The 21,889-nt window shown below is 39.4% G+C and overlaps 1 protein-coding gene across 2 annotated transcripts in view; it reads right to left on the reverse strand.

Annotated features, from left to right (window-relative positions):
- Nucleotides 1–20,578, reverse strand: part of LOC134867574 (alpha-tectorin-like) — a 22,380-nt gene extending 1,802 nt beyond the window's left edge. Inside the window, exons 1-17 of one of the 2 annotated variants that reach the window (XM_063888259.1) lie at nt 20,329–20,578; nt 19,080–19,122; nt 14,106–14,227; nt 10,970–11,182; nt 10,751–10,810; nt 9,801–9,888; nt 9,346–9,475; nt 8,838–9,078; nt 7,874–8,018; nt 7,538–7,637; nt 7,233–7,295; nt 6,935–7,137; nt 6,346–6,468; nt 5,797–5,984; nt 5,498–5,652; nt 5,079–5,324; nt 4,825–4,987 (exon numbers count right to left, since the gene is read on the reverse strand). In XM_063888259.1, the coding sequence (XP_063744329.1) occupies nt 4,825–4,987; nt 5,079–5,324; nt 5,498–5,652; nt 5,797–5,984; nt 6,346–6,468; nt 6,935–7,137; nt 7,233–7,295; nt 7,538–7,637; nt 7,874–8,018; nt 8,838–9,078; nt 9,346–9,475; nt 9,801–9,888; nt 10,751–10,810; nt 10,970–11,182; nt 14,106–14,227; nt 19,080–19,110 (2,271 nt within the window). In that variant the 5' untranslated portion in view covers nt 19,111–19,122; nt 20,329–20,578. Of the gene's footprint in view, nt 1–4,766; nt 4,988–5,078; nt 5,325–5,497; nt 5,653–5,796; nt 5,985–6,345; nt 6,469–6,934; nt 7,138–7,232; nt 7,296–7,537; nt 7,638–7,873; nt 8,019–8,837; nt 9,079–9,345; nt 9,476–9,800; nt 9,889–10,750; nt 10,811–10,969; nt 11,183–14,105; nt 14,228–19,079; nt 19,123–20,328 lie in introns of both variants that reach the window. The other variant, XM_063888260.1, reaches the window with a different exon arrangement.
- Between the last annotated feature and the right edge of the window lie 1,311 nt (nt 20,579–21,889).

Here is a 21,889-nt window from a genome sequence, read left to right on the forward strand (position 1 = left end):
CAATGTATTAGTACTCTGTGTGTAACACACACAGGTGTATATAGTACTCCTGTGTGTACTCACACAGCGTGATATTAGTACTCTGTGTGTACTCAACACAGGTGTATTAGGTACTCTGTGTGTACTCACACAGGTGTATTAGTACTCTGTGTTGTACTCACACAGGTGTATTAGTACTCTGTGTGTACTCACACAGGTGTATTAGTACTCTGTGTGTATTAATGTATTAGTACTCTGTGTGTACACACACAGGTGTATTAGTACTCTGTGTGTACTCACACAAGTGTATTAGTACTCTGTGTGTACTCACACAGGTGTATTAGTACTCTGTGTGTACTCAACACAGGTGTATTAGTACTCTGTGTGTACTCACACAGGTGTATTAGTACTCTGTGTGTATTAATGTATTAGTACTCTGTGTGTACACACATCAGGTGTATTAGTACTCTGTGTGTACTCACACAGGTTTATTAGTACTCTGTGTGTATTAATGTATTAGTACTCTGTGTGTACTCAACACAGGTTTATTAGTACTCTGTGTGTATTAATGTATTAGTACTCTGTGTGTACTCACACAGGTGTATTAGTACTCTGTGTGTATTAATGTATTAGTACTCTGTGTGTACACACACAGGTGTATTAGTACTCTGTGTGTACTCCACACAGGTTTATTAGTACTCTGTGTGTATTAATGTATTAGTACTCTGTGTGTACTCCACACAGGCGTATTAGTACTCTGTGTGTACTCACACAAGTGTATTAGTACTCTGTGTGTACTCACACAGGTGTATTAGTACTCTGTGTGTACTCAAACAAGTGTATTAGTACTCTGTGTGTATTAATGTATTAGTACTCTGTGTGTATTAATGTATTAGTACTCTGTGTGTACTCACACAGGTGTATTAGTATTCTGTATGTACTCCACACAGGTGTATTAGTACTCTGTGTGTACTGACACAGGTGTATTAGTACTCTGTGTGTACTCACACAAGTGTATTAGTACTCTGTGTGTACTCACACAGGTGTATTTACTGTGTGTGTACTCACACAGGTGTATTAGTACTCTGTGTGTATTAATGTATTAGTACTCTGTGTGTACACACACAGGTGTATAGTACTCTGTATGTACTCCACACAGGTGTATTAGTACTCTGTATGTACTCCACACAGGTGTATTAGTACTCTGTGTGTATTAATGTATTAGTACTCTGAGTGTACACACACAGGTGTATTAGTACTATGTGTGTACACAACACAGGTGTATTAGTACTCTGTGTGTACTCACACAGGTGTATTAGTACTCTGTGTGTACTCACACAGGTGTATTAGTACTCTGTATGTACTCCACACAGGTGTATTAGTACTCTGTGTGTATTAATGTATTAGTACTCTGAGTGTACACACACAGGTGTATTAGTACTATGTGTGTCTCCACACAAGTGTATTAATACTCTGTGTGTACTCACACAGGTGTATTAGTACTCTGTGTGTACTCACACAGGTGTATTAGGACACTGTGTGTACTCACACAGGTGTATTAGGACATTGTGTGTACTCACACAGGTGTATTAGGACATTGTGTGTACTCACACAGGTGTATTAGGACACTGTGTGTACTCACACAGGTGTATTAGGACATTGTGTGTACTCACACAGGTGTATTAGTACTCTGTGTGTACTCACACAGGTGTATTAGGACTCTGTGTGTACTCATACAGGTGTATTAGTACTCTGTGTGTACTCACACAGGTGTATTTACTGTATGTGTACTCACACAGGTGTATTAGTACTCTGTGTGTATTAATGTATTAGTACTCTGTGTGTACACACACAGGTGTATTAGTACTCTGTGTGTACTCACACAGGTGTATTAGTACTCTGTATGTACTCCACACAGGTGTATTAGTACTCTGTGTGTATTAATGTATTAGTACTCTGAGTGTACACACACAGGTGTATTAGTACTATGTGTGTACTCCACACAAGTGTATTAATACTCTGTGTGTACTCACACAGGTGTATTAGTACTCTGTGTGTACTCACACAGGTGTATTAGTACTCTGTGTGTATTAATGTATTAGTACTCTGTGTGTACACACACAGGTGTATTAGTACTCTGTGTGTACTCCACACAGGTTTATTAGTACTCTGTGTGTACTCACACAAGTGTATTAGTACTCTGTGTGTACTCACACAGGTGTATTAGTACTCTGTGTGTACTCAAACAAGTGTATTAGTACTCTGTGTGTATTAATGTATTAGTACTCTGTGTGTATTAATGTATTAGTACTCTGTGTGTACTCACACAGGTGTATTAGTATTCTGTATGTACTCCACACAGGTGTATTAGTACTCTGTGTGTACTGACACAGGTGTATTAGTACTCTGTGTGTACTCACACAAGTGTATTAGTACTCTGTGTGTACTCACACAGGTGTATTTACTGTGTGTGTACTCACACAGGTGTATTAGTACTCTGTGTGTATTAATGTATTAGTACTCTGTGTGTACACACACAGGTGTATTAGTACTCTGTGTGTACTCACACAGGTGTATTAGTACTCTGTGTGTACTCCACACAGGTGTATTAGTACTCTGTGTGTACTCACACAGGTGTATTAGTACTCTGTGTGTACTCCACACAGGTGTATTAGTACTCTGTGTGTATTAATGTATTAGTACTTTGTGTGTACTCACACAGGTGTATTTACTGTGTGTGTACTCACACAGGTGTATTAGTACTCTGTATGTACTCACACAAGTGTATTAGTACTCTGTATGTATTAATGTATTAGTACTCTGAGTGTACTCACACAGTGTGTATTAATACTCTGTGAGTACTCACACAGGTGTATTAGTACTCTGTGTGTACTCACACAGGTGTATTAGTACTCTGTATGTACTCCACATAGGTGTATTAGTACTCTGTGTGTATTAATGTATTAGTACTCTGAGTGTACTCACACAGGTGTATTAATACTCTGTGAGTACTCACACAGGTGTATTAGTACTCTGTGTGTACTCACACAGGTGTATTAGGACTCTGTGTGTACTCCACACAGGTGTATTAGGACTCTGTGTGTACTCACACAGGTGTATTAGGACACTGTGTGTACTCACACAGGTGTATTAGGACATTGTGTGTACTCACACAGGTGTATTAGTACTCTGTGTGTACTCACACAGGTGTATTAGGACTCTGTGTGTACTCATACAGGTGTATTAGTACTCTGTGTGTACTCACACAGGTGTATTTACTGTATGTGTACTCACACAGGTGTATTAGTACTCTGTGTGTATTAATGTATTAGTACTCTGTGTGTACACACACAGGTGTATTAGTACTCTGTGTGTACTCACACAGGTGTATTAGTACTCTGTATGTACTCCACACAGGTGTATTAGTACTCTGTGTGTATTAATGTATTAGTACTCTGAGTGTACACACACAGGTGTATTAGTACTATGTGTGTACTCCACACAAGTGTATTAATACTCTGTGTGTACTCACACAGGTGTATTAGTACTCTGTGTGTACTCACACAGGTGTATTAGTACTCTGTGTGTATTAATGTATTAGTACTCTGTGTGTACACACACAGGTGTATTAGTACTCTGTGTGTACTCCACACAGGTTTATTAGTACTCTGTGTGTATTAATGTATTAGTACTCTGTGTGTACTCCACACAGGTGTATTAGTACTCTGTGTGTACTCACACAAGTGTATTAGTACTCTGTGTGTACTCACACAGGTGTATTAGTACTCTGTGTGTACTCAAACAAGTGTATTAGTACTCTGTGTGTATTAATGTATTAGTACTCTGTGTGTATTAATGTATTAGTACTCTGTGTGTACTCACACAGGTGTATTAGTATTCTGTATGTACTCCACACAGGTGTATTAGTACTCTGTGTGTACTGACACAGGTGTATTAGTACTCTGTGTGTACTCACACAAGTGTATTAGTACTCTGTGTGTACTCACACAGGTGTATTTACTGTGTGTGTACTCACACAGGTGTATTAGTACTCTGTGTGTATTAATGTATTAGTACTCTGTGTGTACACACACAGGTGTATTAGTACTCTGTGTGTACTCACACAGGTGTATTAGTACTCTGTGTGTACTCCACACAGGTGTATTAGTACTCTGTGTGTACTCACACAGGTGTATTAGTACTCTGTGTGTACTCCACACAGGTGTATTAGTACTCTGTGTGTATTAATGTATTAGTACTTTGTGTGTACTCACACAGGTGTATTTACTGTGTGTGTACTCACACAGGTGTATTAGTACTCTGTATGTACTCACACAAGTGTATTAGTACTCTGTGTGTACTCACACAGGTGTATTTACTGTATGTGTACTCACACAGGTGTATTAGTACTCTGTGTGTATTAATGTATTAGTACTCTGTGTGTACTCACACAGGTGTATTAGTACTCTGTATGTACTCCACATAGGTGTATTAGTACTCTGTGTGTATTAATGTATTAGTACTCTGAGTGTACTCACACAGGTGTATTAATACTCTGTGAGTACTCACACAGGTGTATTAGTACTCTGTGTGTACTCACACAGGTGTATTAGGACTCTGTGTGTACTCCACACAGGTGTATTAGGACTCTGTGTGTACTCACACAGGTGTATTAGGACACTGTGTGTACTCACACAGGTGTATTAGGACATTGTGTGTACTCACACAGGTGTATTAGTACTCTGTGTGTACTCACACAGGTGTATTAGTACTCTGTGTGTACTCACACAGGTGTATTAGGACTCTGTGTGTACTCATACAGGTGTATTAGTACTCTGTGTTTACCGGAACGCAGGCCTGGCTCTGTGTGGGGCACAGCTCCAGTTTGCAATGCAGGTAGATTTCACTAGTTGCTCCAGAGAACTCGAACATGTCGAAAGAAAGAACGCTGGACGTTCCCCGTCCGTTTCCCTGCATGCGCACCGTATCATCAGCAGGGTTCGGACATCTGCTCAGAAACAGGAAACACACAAGGTGAACTCTCCCAGTTTATTTTATTCAGCAGAGTTTATTTTATTCAGCAGAATTTATTTCCTCACCCTTTGATGATGAGGTTGTATCGCAGATTGTCGTCAGGTGAAGGCTTATTGGTTGCCCAGCAGGAGTCTGTCACCATGGTGACCATGTTGGCGTCCAGCCCCCCCGCTGCCAGCTGCAGCCAGATCTTCTGGTTCAGCCGGACCTCCGTGTTCGGCCCGACAGGCTGCAGGAGGCCGGCGTCGGTGAAGGCGTTCATTGTCAGAGTGTAATTCCACACTCCAGATACAATCTGCTGCACCACAGAGCTACACACACACACACACACACACACACACACACACACACACACACACACACACACACACACACACACACACACACACACACACACACACACACACACACACACACACACACAGTTTAGCAGTGTGAAGCTTGGAGCTGTGGTACATGAAGGACCAGGTGAAGCTGCACTCACCTGTCTCTGATCCTGAAGGACACACTCTTGACCTCTGGCTGTGTGTACAGGCAGGAGAAGTCGATGTGGACCTGGTCGCTGCGGGTGATGATGCTGCCTGATGAGTTGCTCTTCAACATGATGGTGTTCTTGTAGATGATCTGGCTGCTGTTTTTCTGCAATGTGACAGAGAATGAGTTCATGTAACGGCCGGTCACATTACTCTCAGTTAAAGCAGATGATGCTTCTTTTCATTCTTTTGCCCGAAGACACTCTGAAAGTAATCCGCCACGAGTCTACAGGAAGTGATAAACACGCACCACGACCTCCGTCCCACAGGGGGTGCTGCTGTTGAAGCTGAAGGTCACCAGGTGGCTCTGGTTGTCCATGTGGCCCTTGCAGCTGGGGTCGTTGAGGTGTAAGGTGGAGAAGTCGATGCCTTTGTCGTCCAGCAGACATCCAGCCAGAGTCACAGAGGCCGAGCCCTGGCTGCAGACCGTCGGATCGCCTGCAAACACACCAACATTCAACATGGACTTACATCTGGAATGACTTTATTCTGAGATCCGACCCAGGCCGGTTTCCTTGTGGTAAAGTAACAGACAGGTGCCAGGCGTTTGGATCACTAAGTCTCTTTGCATCTTTGAGGTGTTTTAGCATACATGCTCTTCTGCTCCCAGCCAATGGACCGAAATACAGATGTGTTTCAGAACCTGGACTTTTAAAAACAACTGACCAAAAGAGCTGTGAGTTTTAACAGTATGAATATCTACAGCACTTTAATGATGTACTGATGGTTTGCTCTGAAAGGGAAACGAATGAAAGAGCCGTCAGTAAAGAATCATGCAATGCCTTCAGGTGCTCTGTACCTAAAGACTGCGTGGCTCTGTACTTGGAGGCGAACAGACCCCGACAGAAGCAGCGGCTCGAACCGAGCTCGTCTCCGCAGAACTCATGATCACTGCAAGGCTGCTGACAGAGAGGGGGGGGGGCTGCACACACACACACGTTTTAATACACTTTAGAATTGCATTATGTTTCTTATTTTCTCAGATAACATCATAGAACGTGATGGTTTTCTGTAGATATACTTAACATATATATTCATACAACACCTAACTCCAACCAGTATTTATATATCCAAACAAAAGTCATGACAAAAGTGCTTGACTGTAGCAAAGCGTGGGACTTGAGGACTGAGCAATGAAACTGCTGCAACAGGAGATGAGTGAGCAGGTAGAGTGAACACTCACATGTTGAGTACATGTTATGCACCATGGATAAGAGTTCCATCTGCACAGGATATGCTTTTACAATTTGTACATCTATATAGTTTTATATATTTGACTATGCTTATAGGGTACTGCACACACATCGGGACTTCAAATTGAAGACGTGTGTTCAACCATCAAAATCCTCTGTTTCTGCCGCTAATAGTAAAATGAATGAGGGTCTTACAGCAGCCGGCCGCTGACATCCAGTCCACCAGCGTGACGTTGGCTTCCAGGCTGCAGGCCTTGGCGTAAGCCTCCAGAAACTGGCAGTCGACACCGTCCTCTGACGGGTATCTGCACAAAGTGTGTGTGCAGGCGCTGATGTACGGCTCTGGGTCAGTGTGGTTGTGACAGGCGGAGAAGGGAGGCTGCCTCATGAGATTACAGCTGTGGAGGAAGAGTGAATGATCAGTTTTCTGAACATGTGTTGAGCTTCCAGAAACATCCCTGCTCCTGTGAGCGTGCATCATCGGTGTGCTTACTGGTCAGTTGAGCGGTTGCAGTTGATGGTGACGTTGACTAAGTCCTGGTACTGAGTCTCACAGCTAGAGGGAGACACACATGACATTAAACCTGAGCTCTGAAGCACATTATCACAAACACCTTCTATCAGTCCGACAGGGGGCGGTGGGTAGAGGAGCACCCTATTAAAAGAGGTAATATCATTCAATGCTGCTACCTATCTTAGCCAGGACTCTTCTGCAGAAGAGATCTTTGGTCTCAAAAAGACTTTCCTGGTCAAGTAAAGGTTAAAGAAAGGGAACAAATAAATACAAATCAGAGGTACCCAGAGGGGCTGTAGGAAGAGGACTTCTCTGCGCTCGGTGTAGTGGTCGAGTTGGATATCATGGGGTTGCCACACAAACCTTCCAAAGCTTCAGCAAATCCTGTTAGATGTGAGGAAACAATCAAATATAAACGATTGACCTTCCAGCGTAAAAATGTAAGGTATTCCTCAAATGTAAAGCCTAAGGTTGCAGCTAACATGATTGCCAATGCAATAAAGTGGGTTTTATCAGGTGAAGGGCATCTTTTCAACGTTTTCCACAAGCACACCCATTACCCTGAAACTAAGAGCTGAAGTAGGGAGGTTGTTCTGTGATTAGGGTGTATTGTTCAGTACCTGTAACATGTGCGCTGTTGCCATCAAAACAGACAGTCACATTTGAGCTCAGTATCTTGGCAGTGACTCCAGTCTGGTCCGTGGAGAGCTCCACGCCGTGATGCTGCTGAGCCGTGCTGCCGAGCACCAGAGCTTTCTCACCAGCCTACACACACGCACGCACGCACGCACGCACGCACGCAAACACACACACACACACACACACACACACACACACACACACACACACACACACACGATTGTTATACCATCACTCTCTACAGCGCTCATCAAAGTGCTTCACAGCAACATGAAGTGTGAGATATGTAACTAATGCCACTCAGTTCAAACTCAACAACTGAGAGCTTTCAATGAGTGGAACTTGATTACTCTGTTGAACTGTGTATGACTGGTGAAGCCACACACAGACTACTATCCTGCATACTCATGGTCGCGATGCTCCTTCAGCAGCTTTCAAACAATAGTTCTTCAAGTCTTTCTTCTTCAACGTCTTCATGTTTTTATTGCACTCCCTCCCTTCCTTTTTTACACCTCTATTTCTGCATACCTTGAGTGAGAGAACCCGTAAAGATAGTCAGAGGTTCAGCTCTTTAAGGAAATGATAGCTATGAGTTTTCTTGTTACCCCTTTCCATTCTTCACTTTAACATTATAGGAAGCTCCGCACAATCCCAGGTTTCCTTCAAAATAAAAGACCCAGAAATCCTCACCACAGCTGCTGCTAACAATAATCACCAGCAGATACTGACACACTGTGCTGATCTCTTTGTACGCCACCATTTAATTGGTGTCAACAAAAACTGAATGGATTCTTTAGAAACTAGCTTGAGTTCTTTTTGTATTAACCCTTTTTCTTCGGCATCATTGATCTGCCAAAGTGTGTGAACTTTAAATTCAGCATCACTGAGTAACTCCTGGCATCAGCACCGATCAACCCCCCCACACTGTGACCCGCTCTTCCTCACCCGAACTCTCCCTCCTTGTTCCAGATACATGGTCACACCTGGCAGCGACAGGATCAGGTGGTCCAGAAGAGGAACATCTGTACGCCGGCGCTCCCGGAAACGCGCTATGAGGTTGAAACTGGCGCTTCCTTCAGGCTTCATCAGACTGTACGCACAGCGATCCTGGACCGAGTGCACTGCGCCGGAGACACCGATCACCGTGGAGCCCGTCACCGTGCACATCACCGGGATTGGAGTGCAGCTGATGGACGGGGAGGGACAAATACTTTTAGGGACAGATAAGGGCTTGGTTTGCACTTAATACTCCTTCGTGATGTCTTATTCACAAAGAGTTTGAAACACAATCATAAGACAGAATGGAGACAAGTGAAATGGGACACATCCCTGAAGCTCGGGAATAGAGACGACAGAAAGTCTTGTCTTGAAATATGTATTCCATCAGTCTGATCATAAGCTGAAATAACATTTAATCAAACCTTTATTCCTGACCTAAATAAATTATAATTACATGTTGTTGCCGGTGCACTCCTCCATGGGTCCACATTTATCGACCTGCTTGACGTTTCCAGAGAAAGCACAGATTGATGACGTGCAGGTCTCTGGGTTGGAAAGTTTTGATCCTCCCTTTACAGCAACACCTTGGAGAAGATGGAGCGGAGAGAAGAGTTCCACATTAAACTTGTACAAGTGTTGTTGCAAATGTTGAATATCAGCTTGAAATGATTTTAGCTAGACTTCTGCTTCCAGAGGGTGATATTAATTCAGTTATTACTAAAACCAGTAATCATCAAATGCACAGTATGTAAAGAGTAGCTATATTCATATAGTCTTGAAGTTACGACTGGCCCTTTGAGGGAAACCATAATGCTAATGTGGCCGCGATGAAATGAGTAAGACAGCCCTGCTTCAGAGGGTCCTTGCAGAGCCCCATTCCCTTCTGAGTGAAACACCAGGCCTGCTTACCTGATATTCTGCATCCTGGTAGACCTTGAAATTTATCACTTTTGCTGAAAGTATCAATCGTTCCTTGGGTTGATTCTGCGCTCAGTTTCTAAAAGAGAATAAGACAGGAATAATTGTGTAAACAGTAAAGATGAATGAACAGTGTTACATCACCCCTTTTGATATCGGTTCCTGCAGTTCTAGGACATCAGGAGGGGCAGTGAGAGCACTGGAGAGCTCTATCCTTATTAAAGATGGCTATTTCTGATTCACTTCTTTGGTACTTGGAAATAAAAAGCAGAAACAGACTTCCCCCATGTCAGTCCAGTCTTCCTCTCCCTGTTAGCTCTGTCTGTTAGCCGCTAAATGTCTGTGTGCACAGGGCAGCCAGAGTCACTGATGATACCTCTCTTTCTGTTCAGAGAAACTCCTCCTCGGAGCAGAGATCTTTTTATTCTAAAGGATCTCTGATTCCTGAAACTGTGGGGCTGTGTGTGAAATCCAGCAAGTCCTCCACTGCCTCTTCTGTGGATGAAAACCCTCTGAGGGTACATCCCTGTTCATCACTGAGCTTACTCTCCCTAAATGTGTTTGCATTTTAGGTTTATCTCTGCGTTGTGTTCAACACTGAAAACCCCTTTAGGCTGAATTCCTGTCCTGCTAGTCTGCTGTCAGGCTGCCTCTTTGTGTGCCTCTCATATATATACAGAAACATTCTTCTATATAGAAACAAAGATTTACGTCAGTCCAACCACCCAGAGGAGAAAACAAGGCCCAAAAGGTTTCTGTGTCCCACAGCAGCTGGAAGGTTGAACATGAAGCGGGATAGGTTAAGGGCTCTTCTTAAACACCCTTATGGTCCACAGACTCTTCCGTACATGTCTTCTGTATACAGCCCGAGCTTAGCATCGAGTTCACTAAAGCAGATACGTTGCCAAAGCAGCAGCAGCCTCAATTCTGAGAATACTTACAGTCAAACCGTCGACTGGAGAGAAGTATAACACTGGAATGTCAAACAATTTTATATCCATCTAAAAGAACAAACAGACAACATCAAACATTATGAAAGGCTTCAAAGATTATAGAAATACTCTTGGACTTGAAGTGCCACACGATGCCTTTGAAATTCCTTTTGTACAAAAGGTTTGACATTCAGAGAATCTAAAGACAGGGATCTGAAGAACACTCACCAAGCGCGAAGTCGAGGTGCTCGGGGAAAAAGTAATAGAGCAGGTATAGGGTGATGTGATGTATTGTAGTTGATTACTGACATCGACATTTAGATTATAGGTGATTTCAATCAATACAGACTGTACTCCAAATGATGATGTCGGCTTCAGACAGTCCTCTGACACAACGCCGTTCTCAATGAAACAGACTGAAAATGTCGGCTTCAGAGTCACCTGCAACAAAAGAGAGACATCATGTAGTACCTGTAGTATCTGTATACCTGTAGTATCTGTATACCTGTAGTATCTGTATACCTGTAGTATCTGTATACCTGTAGTATCTGTATACCTGTAGTACCTGTAGTATCTGTATACCTGTAGTATCTGTATACCTGTAGTATCTGTATACCTGTAGTATCTGTATACCTGTAGTATCTGTATACCTGTAGTACCTGTAGTATCTGTATACCTGTAGTATCTGTATACCTGTAGTACCTGTAGTATCTGTATACCTGTAGTATCTGTATACCTGTAGTACCTGTAGTATCTGTATACCTGTAGTATCTGTATACCTGTAGTACCTGTAGTATCTGTATACCTGTAGTATCTGTATACCAGTAGTACCTGTAGTATCTGTATACCTGTAGTACCTGTAGTATCTGTATAACTGTAGTATCTGTAGTACCTGTATACCTGTAGTATCTGTATACCAGTAGTACCTGTAGTAACTGTATACCTGTAGTACCTGTAGTATCTCTATACCTGTAGTATCTGTATACCTGTAGTACCTGTAGTATCTGTATACCTGTAGTACCTGTAGTACCTGTATACCTGTAGTATCTGTATACCAGTAGTACCTGTAGTAACTGTATACCTGTAGTACCTGTAGTATCTCTATACCTGTAGTATCTGTATACCTGTAGTACCTGTAGTATCTGTATACCTGTAGTACCTGTAGTATCTGTATACCTGTAGTATCTGTATACCTGTAGTATCTGTATACCTGTAGTACCTGTAGTATCTGTATACCTGTAGTATCTGTATACCTGTAGTACCTGTATACCTGTAGTATCTGTATAACTGTAGTACCTGTAGTATCTGTAGTACCTGTAGTATCTGTATACCTGTAGTACCTGTAGTATCTGTATACCTGTAGTACCTGTAGTATCTGTATAACTGTAGTACCTGTAGTATCTGTATACCTGTAGTACCTGTAGTATCTGTAGTACCTGTAGTATCCTGTATACCTGTAGTATCTGTATACCTGTAGTATCTGTATACCTGTAGTACTGTAGTATCTGTATACCTGTAGTACCTGTATACCTGTAGTATCTGTATACCTGTAGTACCTGTAGTATCTGTATACCTGTAGTATCTGTATAACTGTAGTATCTGTAGTACCTGTAGTATCTGTATACCTGTAGTACCTGTAGTATCTGTATACCTGTAGTATCTGTAGTATCTGTATACCTGTAGTATCTGTATAACTGTAGTACCTGTAGTATCTGTATACCTGTAGTACCTGTAGTATCTGTAGTACCTGTAGTATCTGTATACCTGTAGTATCTGTATACCTGTAGTACCTGTAGTATCTGTATACCTGTAGTATCTGTATACCTGTAGTATCTGTAGTATCTGTATACCTGTAGTATCTGTATACCTGTAGTATCTGTATACCTGTAGTACCTGTAGTACCTGTAGTATCTGTATACCTGTAGTACCTGTAGTATCTGTATACCTGTAGTACCTGTAGTATCTGTATACCTGTAGTATCTGTATACCTGTAGTATCTGTATACCTGTAGTACCTGTAGTATCTGTATACCTGTAGTATCTGTATACCTGTAGTATCTGTAGTATCTGTATACCTGTAGTATCTGTATACCTGTACTGTACCTGTAGTATCTGTATACCTGTAGTATCTGTATACCTGTAGTACCTGTAGTACCTGTAGTATCTGTATACCTGTAGTATCTGTATAACTGTAGTATCTGTAGTACCTGTAGTATCTGTATACCTGCAGTACCTGTAGTATCTGTATACCTGTAGTATCTGTATACCTGTAGTACCTGTAGTATCTGTATACCTGTAGTATCTGTATACCTGTAGTACCTGTAGTACCTGTAGTATCTGTATACCTGTAGTATCTGTATAACTGTAGTATCTGTAGTACCTGTAGTATCTGTATACCTGTAGTATCTGTATACCTGTAGTACCTGTAGTATCTGTATACCTGTAGTACCTGTAGTATCTGTATACCTGTAGTATCTGTATACCTGTAGTACTGTAGTATCTGTATACCTGTAGTATCTGTATACCTGTAGTATCTGTATACCTGTAGTACCTGTAGTATCTGTATACCTGTAGTATCTGTATAACTGTAGTATCTGTATACCTGTAGTACCTGTAGTATCTGTATACCTGTAGTATCTGTAGTATCTGTATACCTGTAGTATCTGTATAACTGTAGTACCTGTAGTATCTGTATACCTGTAGTACCTGTAGTATCTGTAGTACCTGTAGTATCTGTATACCTGTAGTATCTGTATACCTGTAGTACCTGTATTATCTGTATACCTGTAGTATCTGTATACCTGTAGTATCTGTAGTATCTGTATACCTGTAGTATCTGTATACCTGTAGTACCTGTAGTATCTGTATACCTGTAGTACCTGTAGTATCTGTATACCTGTAGTACCTGTAGTATCTGTATACCTGTAGTACCTGTAGTATCTGTATACCTGTAGTATCTGTATACCTGTAGTATCTGTATACCTGTAGTATCTGTATACCTGTAGTACCTGTAGTATCTGTATACCTGTAGTATCTGTATACCTGTAGTACCTGTAGTATCTGTATACCTGCAGTACCTGTAGTATCTGTATACCTGAAGTATCTGTATACCTGTAGTACCTGTAGTATCTGTATACCTGTAGTATCTGTATACCTGTAGTACCTGTAGTATCTGTATACCTGTAGTACCTGTAGTATCTGTATACCTGTAGTACCTGTAGTATCTGTATACCTGTAGTATCTGTATACCTGTAGTACCTGTAGTATCTGTATACCTGTAGTATCTGTATACCTGTAGTACCTGTAGTATCTGTATACCTGTAGTAACAGTCATCAGTAGTCAGCCTGTGTGCTGGAGGACTCACCTTTACTGCTTTGTATGTTTTTCCATAATAAGTGACGGTACAGTTGCTGTGGTTCACAATCGTATCATCACCGTCAAAACTGATTTTCTCAGACTCGATCAGGTCCACCTGGCTGGCAGCAACTACAGCCAGAATTCAAAGACAGAAAGAAAGATGACAGATCCATCCGACAAGAACCAGTGTAGCCGTCCCAATTCCTTTAAAGGACACGTCAATGCAGTGAGTTCTGGCTGTCAAACATCAAATGAAACAGGAAATGAAACATCAAATGAAACATCAAATGAAACATCAAATGAAACATCAAATGAAACATCAAATGAAACATTAAATGAAACATCAAATGAAACATCAAATGAAACATGAAATGAAACATGAAATGAAACATCAAATGAAACATCAAATGAAACATCAAATGAAACATCAAATGAAACATCAAATGAAACATCAAATGAAACAGGAAATGAAACATCAAATGAAACATCAAATGAAACATCAAATGAAACATCAAATGAAACATCAAATGAAACATCAAATGAAACAGGAAATGAAACATCAAATGAAACATGAAATGAAACATCAAATGAAACATTAAATGAAACAGGAAATGAAACATCAAATGAAACATCAAATGAAACATCAAATGAAACATCAAATGAAACATCAAATGAAACATGAAATGAAACATTAAATGAAACATCAAATGAAACATGAAATGAAACATGAAATGAAACATCAAATGAAACATCAAATGAAACATCAAATGAAACATCAAATGAAACATCAAATGAAACATGAAATGAAACATCAAATGAAACATCAAATGAAACATCAAATGAAACATGAAATGAAACATCAAATGAAACATCAAATGAAACATCAAATGAAACATCAAATGAAACATCAAATGAAACATCAAATGAAACATCAAATGAAACATCAAATGAAACATGAAATGAAACATCAAATGAAACATCAAATGAAACATCAAATGAAACATGAAATGAAACATGAAATGAAACATCAAATGAAACATCAAATGAAACATGAAATGAAACATGAAATGAAACATGAAATGAAACATCAAATGAAACATCAAATGAAACATCAAATGAAACATCAAATGAAACATCAAATGAAACATCAAATGAAACATCAAATGAAACATCAAATGAAACATCAAATGAAACATCAAATGAAACATCAAATGAAACATGAAATGAAACATCAAATGAAACATCAAATGAAACATCAAATGAAACATCAAATGAAACAGGAAATGAAACATGAAATGAAACATGAAATGAAACATCAAATGAAACATCAAATGAAACATGAAATGAAACATGAAATGAAACATAAATGAAACATCAAATGAAACATCAAATGAAACATGAAATGAAACATGAAATGAAACATCAAATGAAACATCAAATGAAACATCAAATGAAACATCAAATGAAACATCAAATGAAACATCAAATGAAACATCAAATGAAACATGAAATGAAACATGAAATGAAACATCAAATGAAACATCAAATGAAACATCAAATGAAACATGAAATGAAACATCAAATGAAACATCAAATGAAACATCAAATGAAACATGAAATGAAACATCAAATGAAACATCAAATGAAACATCAAATGAAACATCAAATGAAACATTAAATGAAACATCAAATGAAACATCAAATGAAACATCAAATGAAACATCAAATGAAACATCAAATGAAACATCAAATGAAACATGAAATGAAACATCAAATGAAACATCAAATGAAACATCAAATGAAACATCAAATGAAACATGAAATGAAACATGAAATGAAACATCAAATGAAACATGAAATGAAACATCAAATGAAACATCAAATGAAACATCAAATGAAACATCAAATGAAACATCAAATGAAACATCAAATGAAACATCAAATGAAACATGAAATGAAACATCAAATGAAACATCAAATGAAACATCAAATGAAACATGAAATGAAACATGAAATGAAACATCAAATGAAACATCAAATGAAACATCAAATGAAACATTAAATGAAACATCAAATGAAACATCAAATGAAACATCAAATGAAACATCAAATGAAACATAAATGAAACATCAAATGAAACATTAAATGAAACATCAAATGAAACATCAAATGAAACATCAAATGAAACATCAAATGAAACAGAAATGAAACATCAAATGAAACATGAAATGAAACATCAAATGAAACATCAAATGAAACATAAATGAAACATCAAATGAAACATCAAATGAAACATCAAATGAAACATCAAATGAAACATCAAATGAAACATGAAATGAAACATCAAATGAAACATCAAATGAAACATCAAATGAAACATGAAATGAAACATCAAATGAAACATCAAATGAAACATCAAATGAAACATCAAATGAAACATCAAATGAAACATCAAATGAAACATCAAATGAAACATCAAATGAAACATGAAATGAAACATCAAATGAAACATCAAATGAAACATCAAATGAAACATCAAATGAAACATCAAATGAAACATCAAATGAAACATCAAATGAAACATCAAATGAAACATCAAATGAAACATCAAATGAAACATCAAATGAAACATCAAATGAAACATCAAATGAAACATCAAATGAAACATCAAATGAAACATCAAATGAAACATGAAATGAAACATCAAATGAAACATAAATGAACATGCAAATGAAACATCAAATGAAACATCAAATGAAACATCAAATGAAACATCAAATGAAACATCAAATGAAACATGAAATGAAACAGGAAATGAAACATCAAATGAAAACATCAAATGAAACATCAAATGATACATCAAATGAAACATTAAATGAAACATCAAATGAAACATCAAATGAACATCAAATGAAACATGAAATGAAACATCAAATGAAACATCAAATGATACATCAAATGAAACATCAAATGAAACATCAAATGAAACATCAAATGAAACATCAAATGAAACATCAAATGAAACATGAAATGGAAACATGAAATGAAACATCAAATGAAACATCAAATGAAACATCAAATGAAACATCAAATGAAACATCAAATGAAACATCAAATGAAACATCAAATGAAACATAAATGAAACATCAAATGAAACATCAAATGAAACATCAAATGAAACATCAAATGAAACATCAAATGAAACATCAAATGAAACATCAAATGAAACATCAAATGAAACATCAAATGAAACATCAAATGAAACATCAAATGAAACATGAAATGAAACATCAAATGAAACATCAAATGAAACATCAAATGAAACATCAAATGAAACATCAAATGAAACATCAAATGAAACATCAAATGAAACATCAAATGAAACATCAAATGAAACATTAAATGAAACATCAAATGAAACATCAAATGAAACATCAAATGAAACATCAAATGAAACATCAAATGAAACATCAAATGAAACATCAAATGAAACATCAAATGAAACATCAAATGAAACATCAAATGAAACATGAAATGAAACATCAAATGAAACATCAAATGAAACATCAAATGAAACATCAAATGAAACATCAAATGAAACATCAAATGAAACATCAAATGAAACATGAAATGAAACATCAAACATTAAATGAAACATCAAATGAAACATGAAATGAAACATCAAATGAAACATCAAATGAAACATCAAATGAAACATGAAATGAAACATGAAATGAAACATCAAATGAAACATGAAATGAAACATCAAATGAAACATGAAATGAAACATGAAATGAAACATCAAATGAAACATCAAATGAAACATTAAATGAAACATCAAATGAAACATGAAATTCAGAGAAACTTTGACAGTGTGACTGAAGCCTCGTGTGAGTCCCGATGCTAATAGGACTGTTTCAGCCGTTTACCTTTTCATTACAGCTCACTTTTAGCTGACTTTCAGCCGTTTACCACATTTTGGGATTCCGCATTCCCTCATGGTTTCTGAACATCTTTAGATCACCACTGGATTTAGTTAACGACCGACAGGTGTGTTCAAAGATCAAATTGACAATATTGTGCTGCATTATTGCTTCTAAGTAAAGCACTGTAACTCCAACCTGCTAAATATCCTCCCCAGAGTCTTGAGGATACCAGAGGAACACCTGATGACTCTCGTGTTTGCTATAAGTGTAAGTCCCTTTGAGTAAATGAGCATATCGGTGCTACTGTGACCCATTTCCCTACATTTGGTCACCAAATGATGTATGAATAGGGAAAATGGAGGCCAGGGGAGCAATAGTTGGAAGAAACCCTCCGAAGATTTGACAGCCCCTCTCCCCTCAAGCTGTGATGACCCCATTATACAATCTAAAACTGAAAATGTACCAAAACCTGAATGTTGATAAGTCCCAAACTGAAGAAGATATAACAAATCTGAATACACGTTTAATGGCTGAAAGTCTTGTGACCGTTTCAAAGTTGGAATGAAGTCTGTAGCTGAAGTGGAAGGAGTTTGGCGCACAGTGTGGGTAAAGGAGGATTTGAAGGTTCCTCCCATCGAGTTACATGTAAAGAAAAGAGTTTAAAAGCTGAGTATTTGAAAAAGAATATGACCCTAAGAAGAAGAAGGAGAATAAAGAAGCAGAAGAACAACTCTGTTGAATTGTAGACTATGTGTGGCTTTCCCAGTCACACAGAATAACAACATATTTAGACGGTTCAACACGTGTTGCTTCAGTGGGAATGTCTGCAGCGTAGCACGGTATTATTTCATTCATCAAGAAGGAACAAGAGCCCAGCCTCCATGAACTGGGTCTCTGAAATACAAATCCCCATTGTATCATCCAAAGAGTGGAAAAGGCACCAAGACTCACTGAAGGCAGAAGAAGAGTTTCATTCACCACACACAGTGACACTGTATGGACAGAAGGCTTTACTTTGAAATTCATGCTACATGTTGGATGTGAGTGCTGCCTACCTGCCAGCAGGAGGAGCAGAGCCGGCTTCATGACCAACAGCACCTGAATGAACCCAGAACAACAGAACCACAGAATGAGGGACCATCATGTGATACACACACTGCTGGAATCTTGCCAGGTTTACTGTCTCCTAGGGAGAATAGTTCTTTCCCCTTGATATAAGACCTGAACACTGCAGAGGTCACACTGCAGTGGGATATAGGCTCTGGTTTTCAGACAAAGCGTCTTCTTGTTAGGTCAAAGTCTCGTCTTTCCTCTCAGAACAAATGTGGGGATTTTCTCACCATTTTTAAGCTGCTGTGGTTTTTGTAACAGATGGATCATCATGTTTCACGAAATACATCTTAGTTGGTTTGAGAGAAAACACATTAAATGGAAAATCACCAACAATGATAAAACAGAAGGCGTTTGAGCGTTTCTGTAGCATTTCCCGGGGTAACAGAGTTCAAAATAAGATTTCCAGCTCATTACCAGATCTCCTTTTATAAATATCCACTCTTATTGCAAGAAATCTTACCACGCTCATCTTCACTTGTTCTGTTGGCACATTGTCTTACTTATTACAGGCGGAAACACCTTATCTTTATTATTCTTGAACTTGTTTCTTGGAAATGAAAAACGATGTGAAACCCATCGAATGCACCCTGACTGATTCCCTGGAGTTGCAGGTTAGTAACGCAAAGAGGCTCAAAATGAGATGAAGTAAAGCACGTCAGCAGCAGCCCTGGAGAAGCCTTTCATTAAGCATGTTTACAAATGTGTGTCAAACTTGAAGGCAAGGGAGGAAGTTCCACCCTAACAGGAGTACACCCTAACGCACTGACACCTCATTAAGCCTACAGGAAGTTTCAGAGGCTGTTTGAGGACCAGATGGGCTAGTAACCCGCGTTACACCTCAGGAATAAGGTATCCTCTGTTTCATCTCCCTCAGCCACTGCTACAGTAAACTGTGTTTCATTTCACTGTACAGTATTTCAATCTCATTCTGCTTATTATCTTCACATGTATATACACTCCTGCATTTACTTGGTCTCTTAGCATCTCTTTAGCTTGTGGTATTTATTTGACATGGAGTTTACTTCTGCTGCTTGCAGGTCTGCACCGTCTTCCTGCACTGTTCTGATTGTTTCCTAAATGTGTTTTATTGTTTTAAGTCTTATATGTTGCATTGTTGGAGGAGCCTAGGACTTCAGATCTGCATATCTGCATCTGTGAAGACGGAGCCTTGAATCTTGAATCTCCACTTACCGTCTGGAGGGTCGGCAGGGTCTGGATGTCTGGAGGACTGGAAGGTCTGGAGGACTGGAGGTCTGGAGGGTCTGGAGGTCTGGAGGATCTGGAGGTCTGGAGGATCTGGAGGTCTGGAGGGTCTGGAGCTCTGTGATTCTTCGGCTCTCAGGCTGATGTGTCTGCTGTGTCTCTCGTCTCTATTTATCCTCTTGTGTCTCCTCCACGCCCCCGAAGACTGATGCAACACATCCTCCGAACTCATCAAACGGGCTTTTCAGGTAAAAGCGACTTTATGTAAAGTCTTCTGATTGTGAGATAAACACCTGTACTCTGAAACACTTTTCATTCCATTAGAGAACTCTGATATTTGCTCTGATTGGCTGTGAAGCACAGGAAACCCCTCCGGGGTGAAAGCCTCCGGTGCATGGTGGAATGTGGCCTTGAAGAATCCAAAGACCCATAATTGATATGTGATGGGGAACAAAGAGTGGGAAACAGACACCTGTGTTCTTTTTATACATATTTGATGAGCATTTTCAGTGAAAGCACGATGAAGCCTCTGGATCAGTTGATTCATTTCCCTCCAACACGTGTACCTGTAGCTGCAGGTCAGGGTTCATGTAGCCAGACGATGAATCTCAGGGATCATTTATGAGCAGCGGCTCCTCAATGGTAAAACCAGCTCCTCATTGGAATCAGCAGCTGGAGTCTGTCAGAGCAGATGTGCACAGACTCTGAATATCTGCTGTCTGAAATCGGTTTTCATTGTACCGTGGCAATTACAAAATCAAAAACACTTCAAAGGTTCATTCAGGTCTGGAAACGAACCCACCAGCACTGAAACCGGTGTGGCTTGCTTGAAGTGAAGATATCTGCACTTTGTTTGTTGTTCGGGGTTTAAATCTTTATGGTTTCTGCACTTATTGACCACTTTTGATTGACAATCCCTTCATTTAATGATCCATCAGAGCTCACAGAAGCAGGATATGGACCACAATGCAATGCGGCAATAACAAATGGCCTGTTGAATAATAAACCAATAAACTGGATTCTGATTCTATATATCTGTATCTGTTGGGTTTCTTTCCTCCTTCTCATCGCAAACATGTCACTCATAGGCCTCTGAATTCTTTGAGGTGATCCCCCCTCATGTACCTGGGGCATTGAGACTGGGCGGGTTGCCTCACAGAAGCTATATACATATATCGGGTTGAAAATATGGGGGGGAGGGGGGCTCACTGCTTTATCTTCCTTTTCTCAAGTCATTTGTTCACTTTATGGGCTAAGAGATTCTTTACAGACAGCTTAAGTGCAAATACCTCTTTCAAAATACCTTTCTCATTACTTTGTACCATATCCCAAATAGTGTGCATGCTGTGCCTTTCACTCAACAACATGTGACAGAACACATTGGTTGGTTCCTCTGGACTTTTCCACCAGTTTGTCAGCGACTCCCAGTTGGTGGTTTTAGAGTCCACCAGCCACAGTGGCAGGTTGATATCAACTAATAGAAACGTTTGCACATACTCTGCGTGAAAGCCTCCAGTGCATGGTGGAATGTGGCCTTGAAGAATCCAAA

Source organism: Eleginops maclovinus, chromosome 7, assembly GCF_036324505.1.
Source record: "Eleginops maclovinus isolate JMC-PN-2008 ecotype Puerto Natales chromosome 7, JC_Emac_rtc_rv5, whole genome shotgun sequence".
NCBI lineage: Eukaryota > Metazoa > Chordata > Actinopteri > Perciformes > Eleginopidae > Eleginops > Eleginops maclovinus.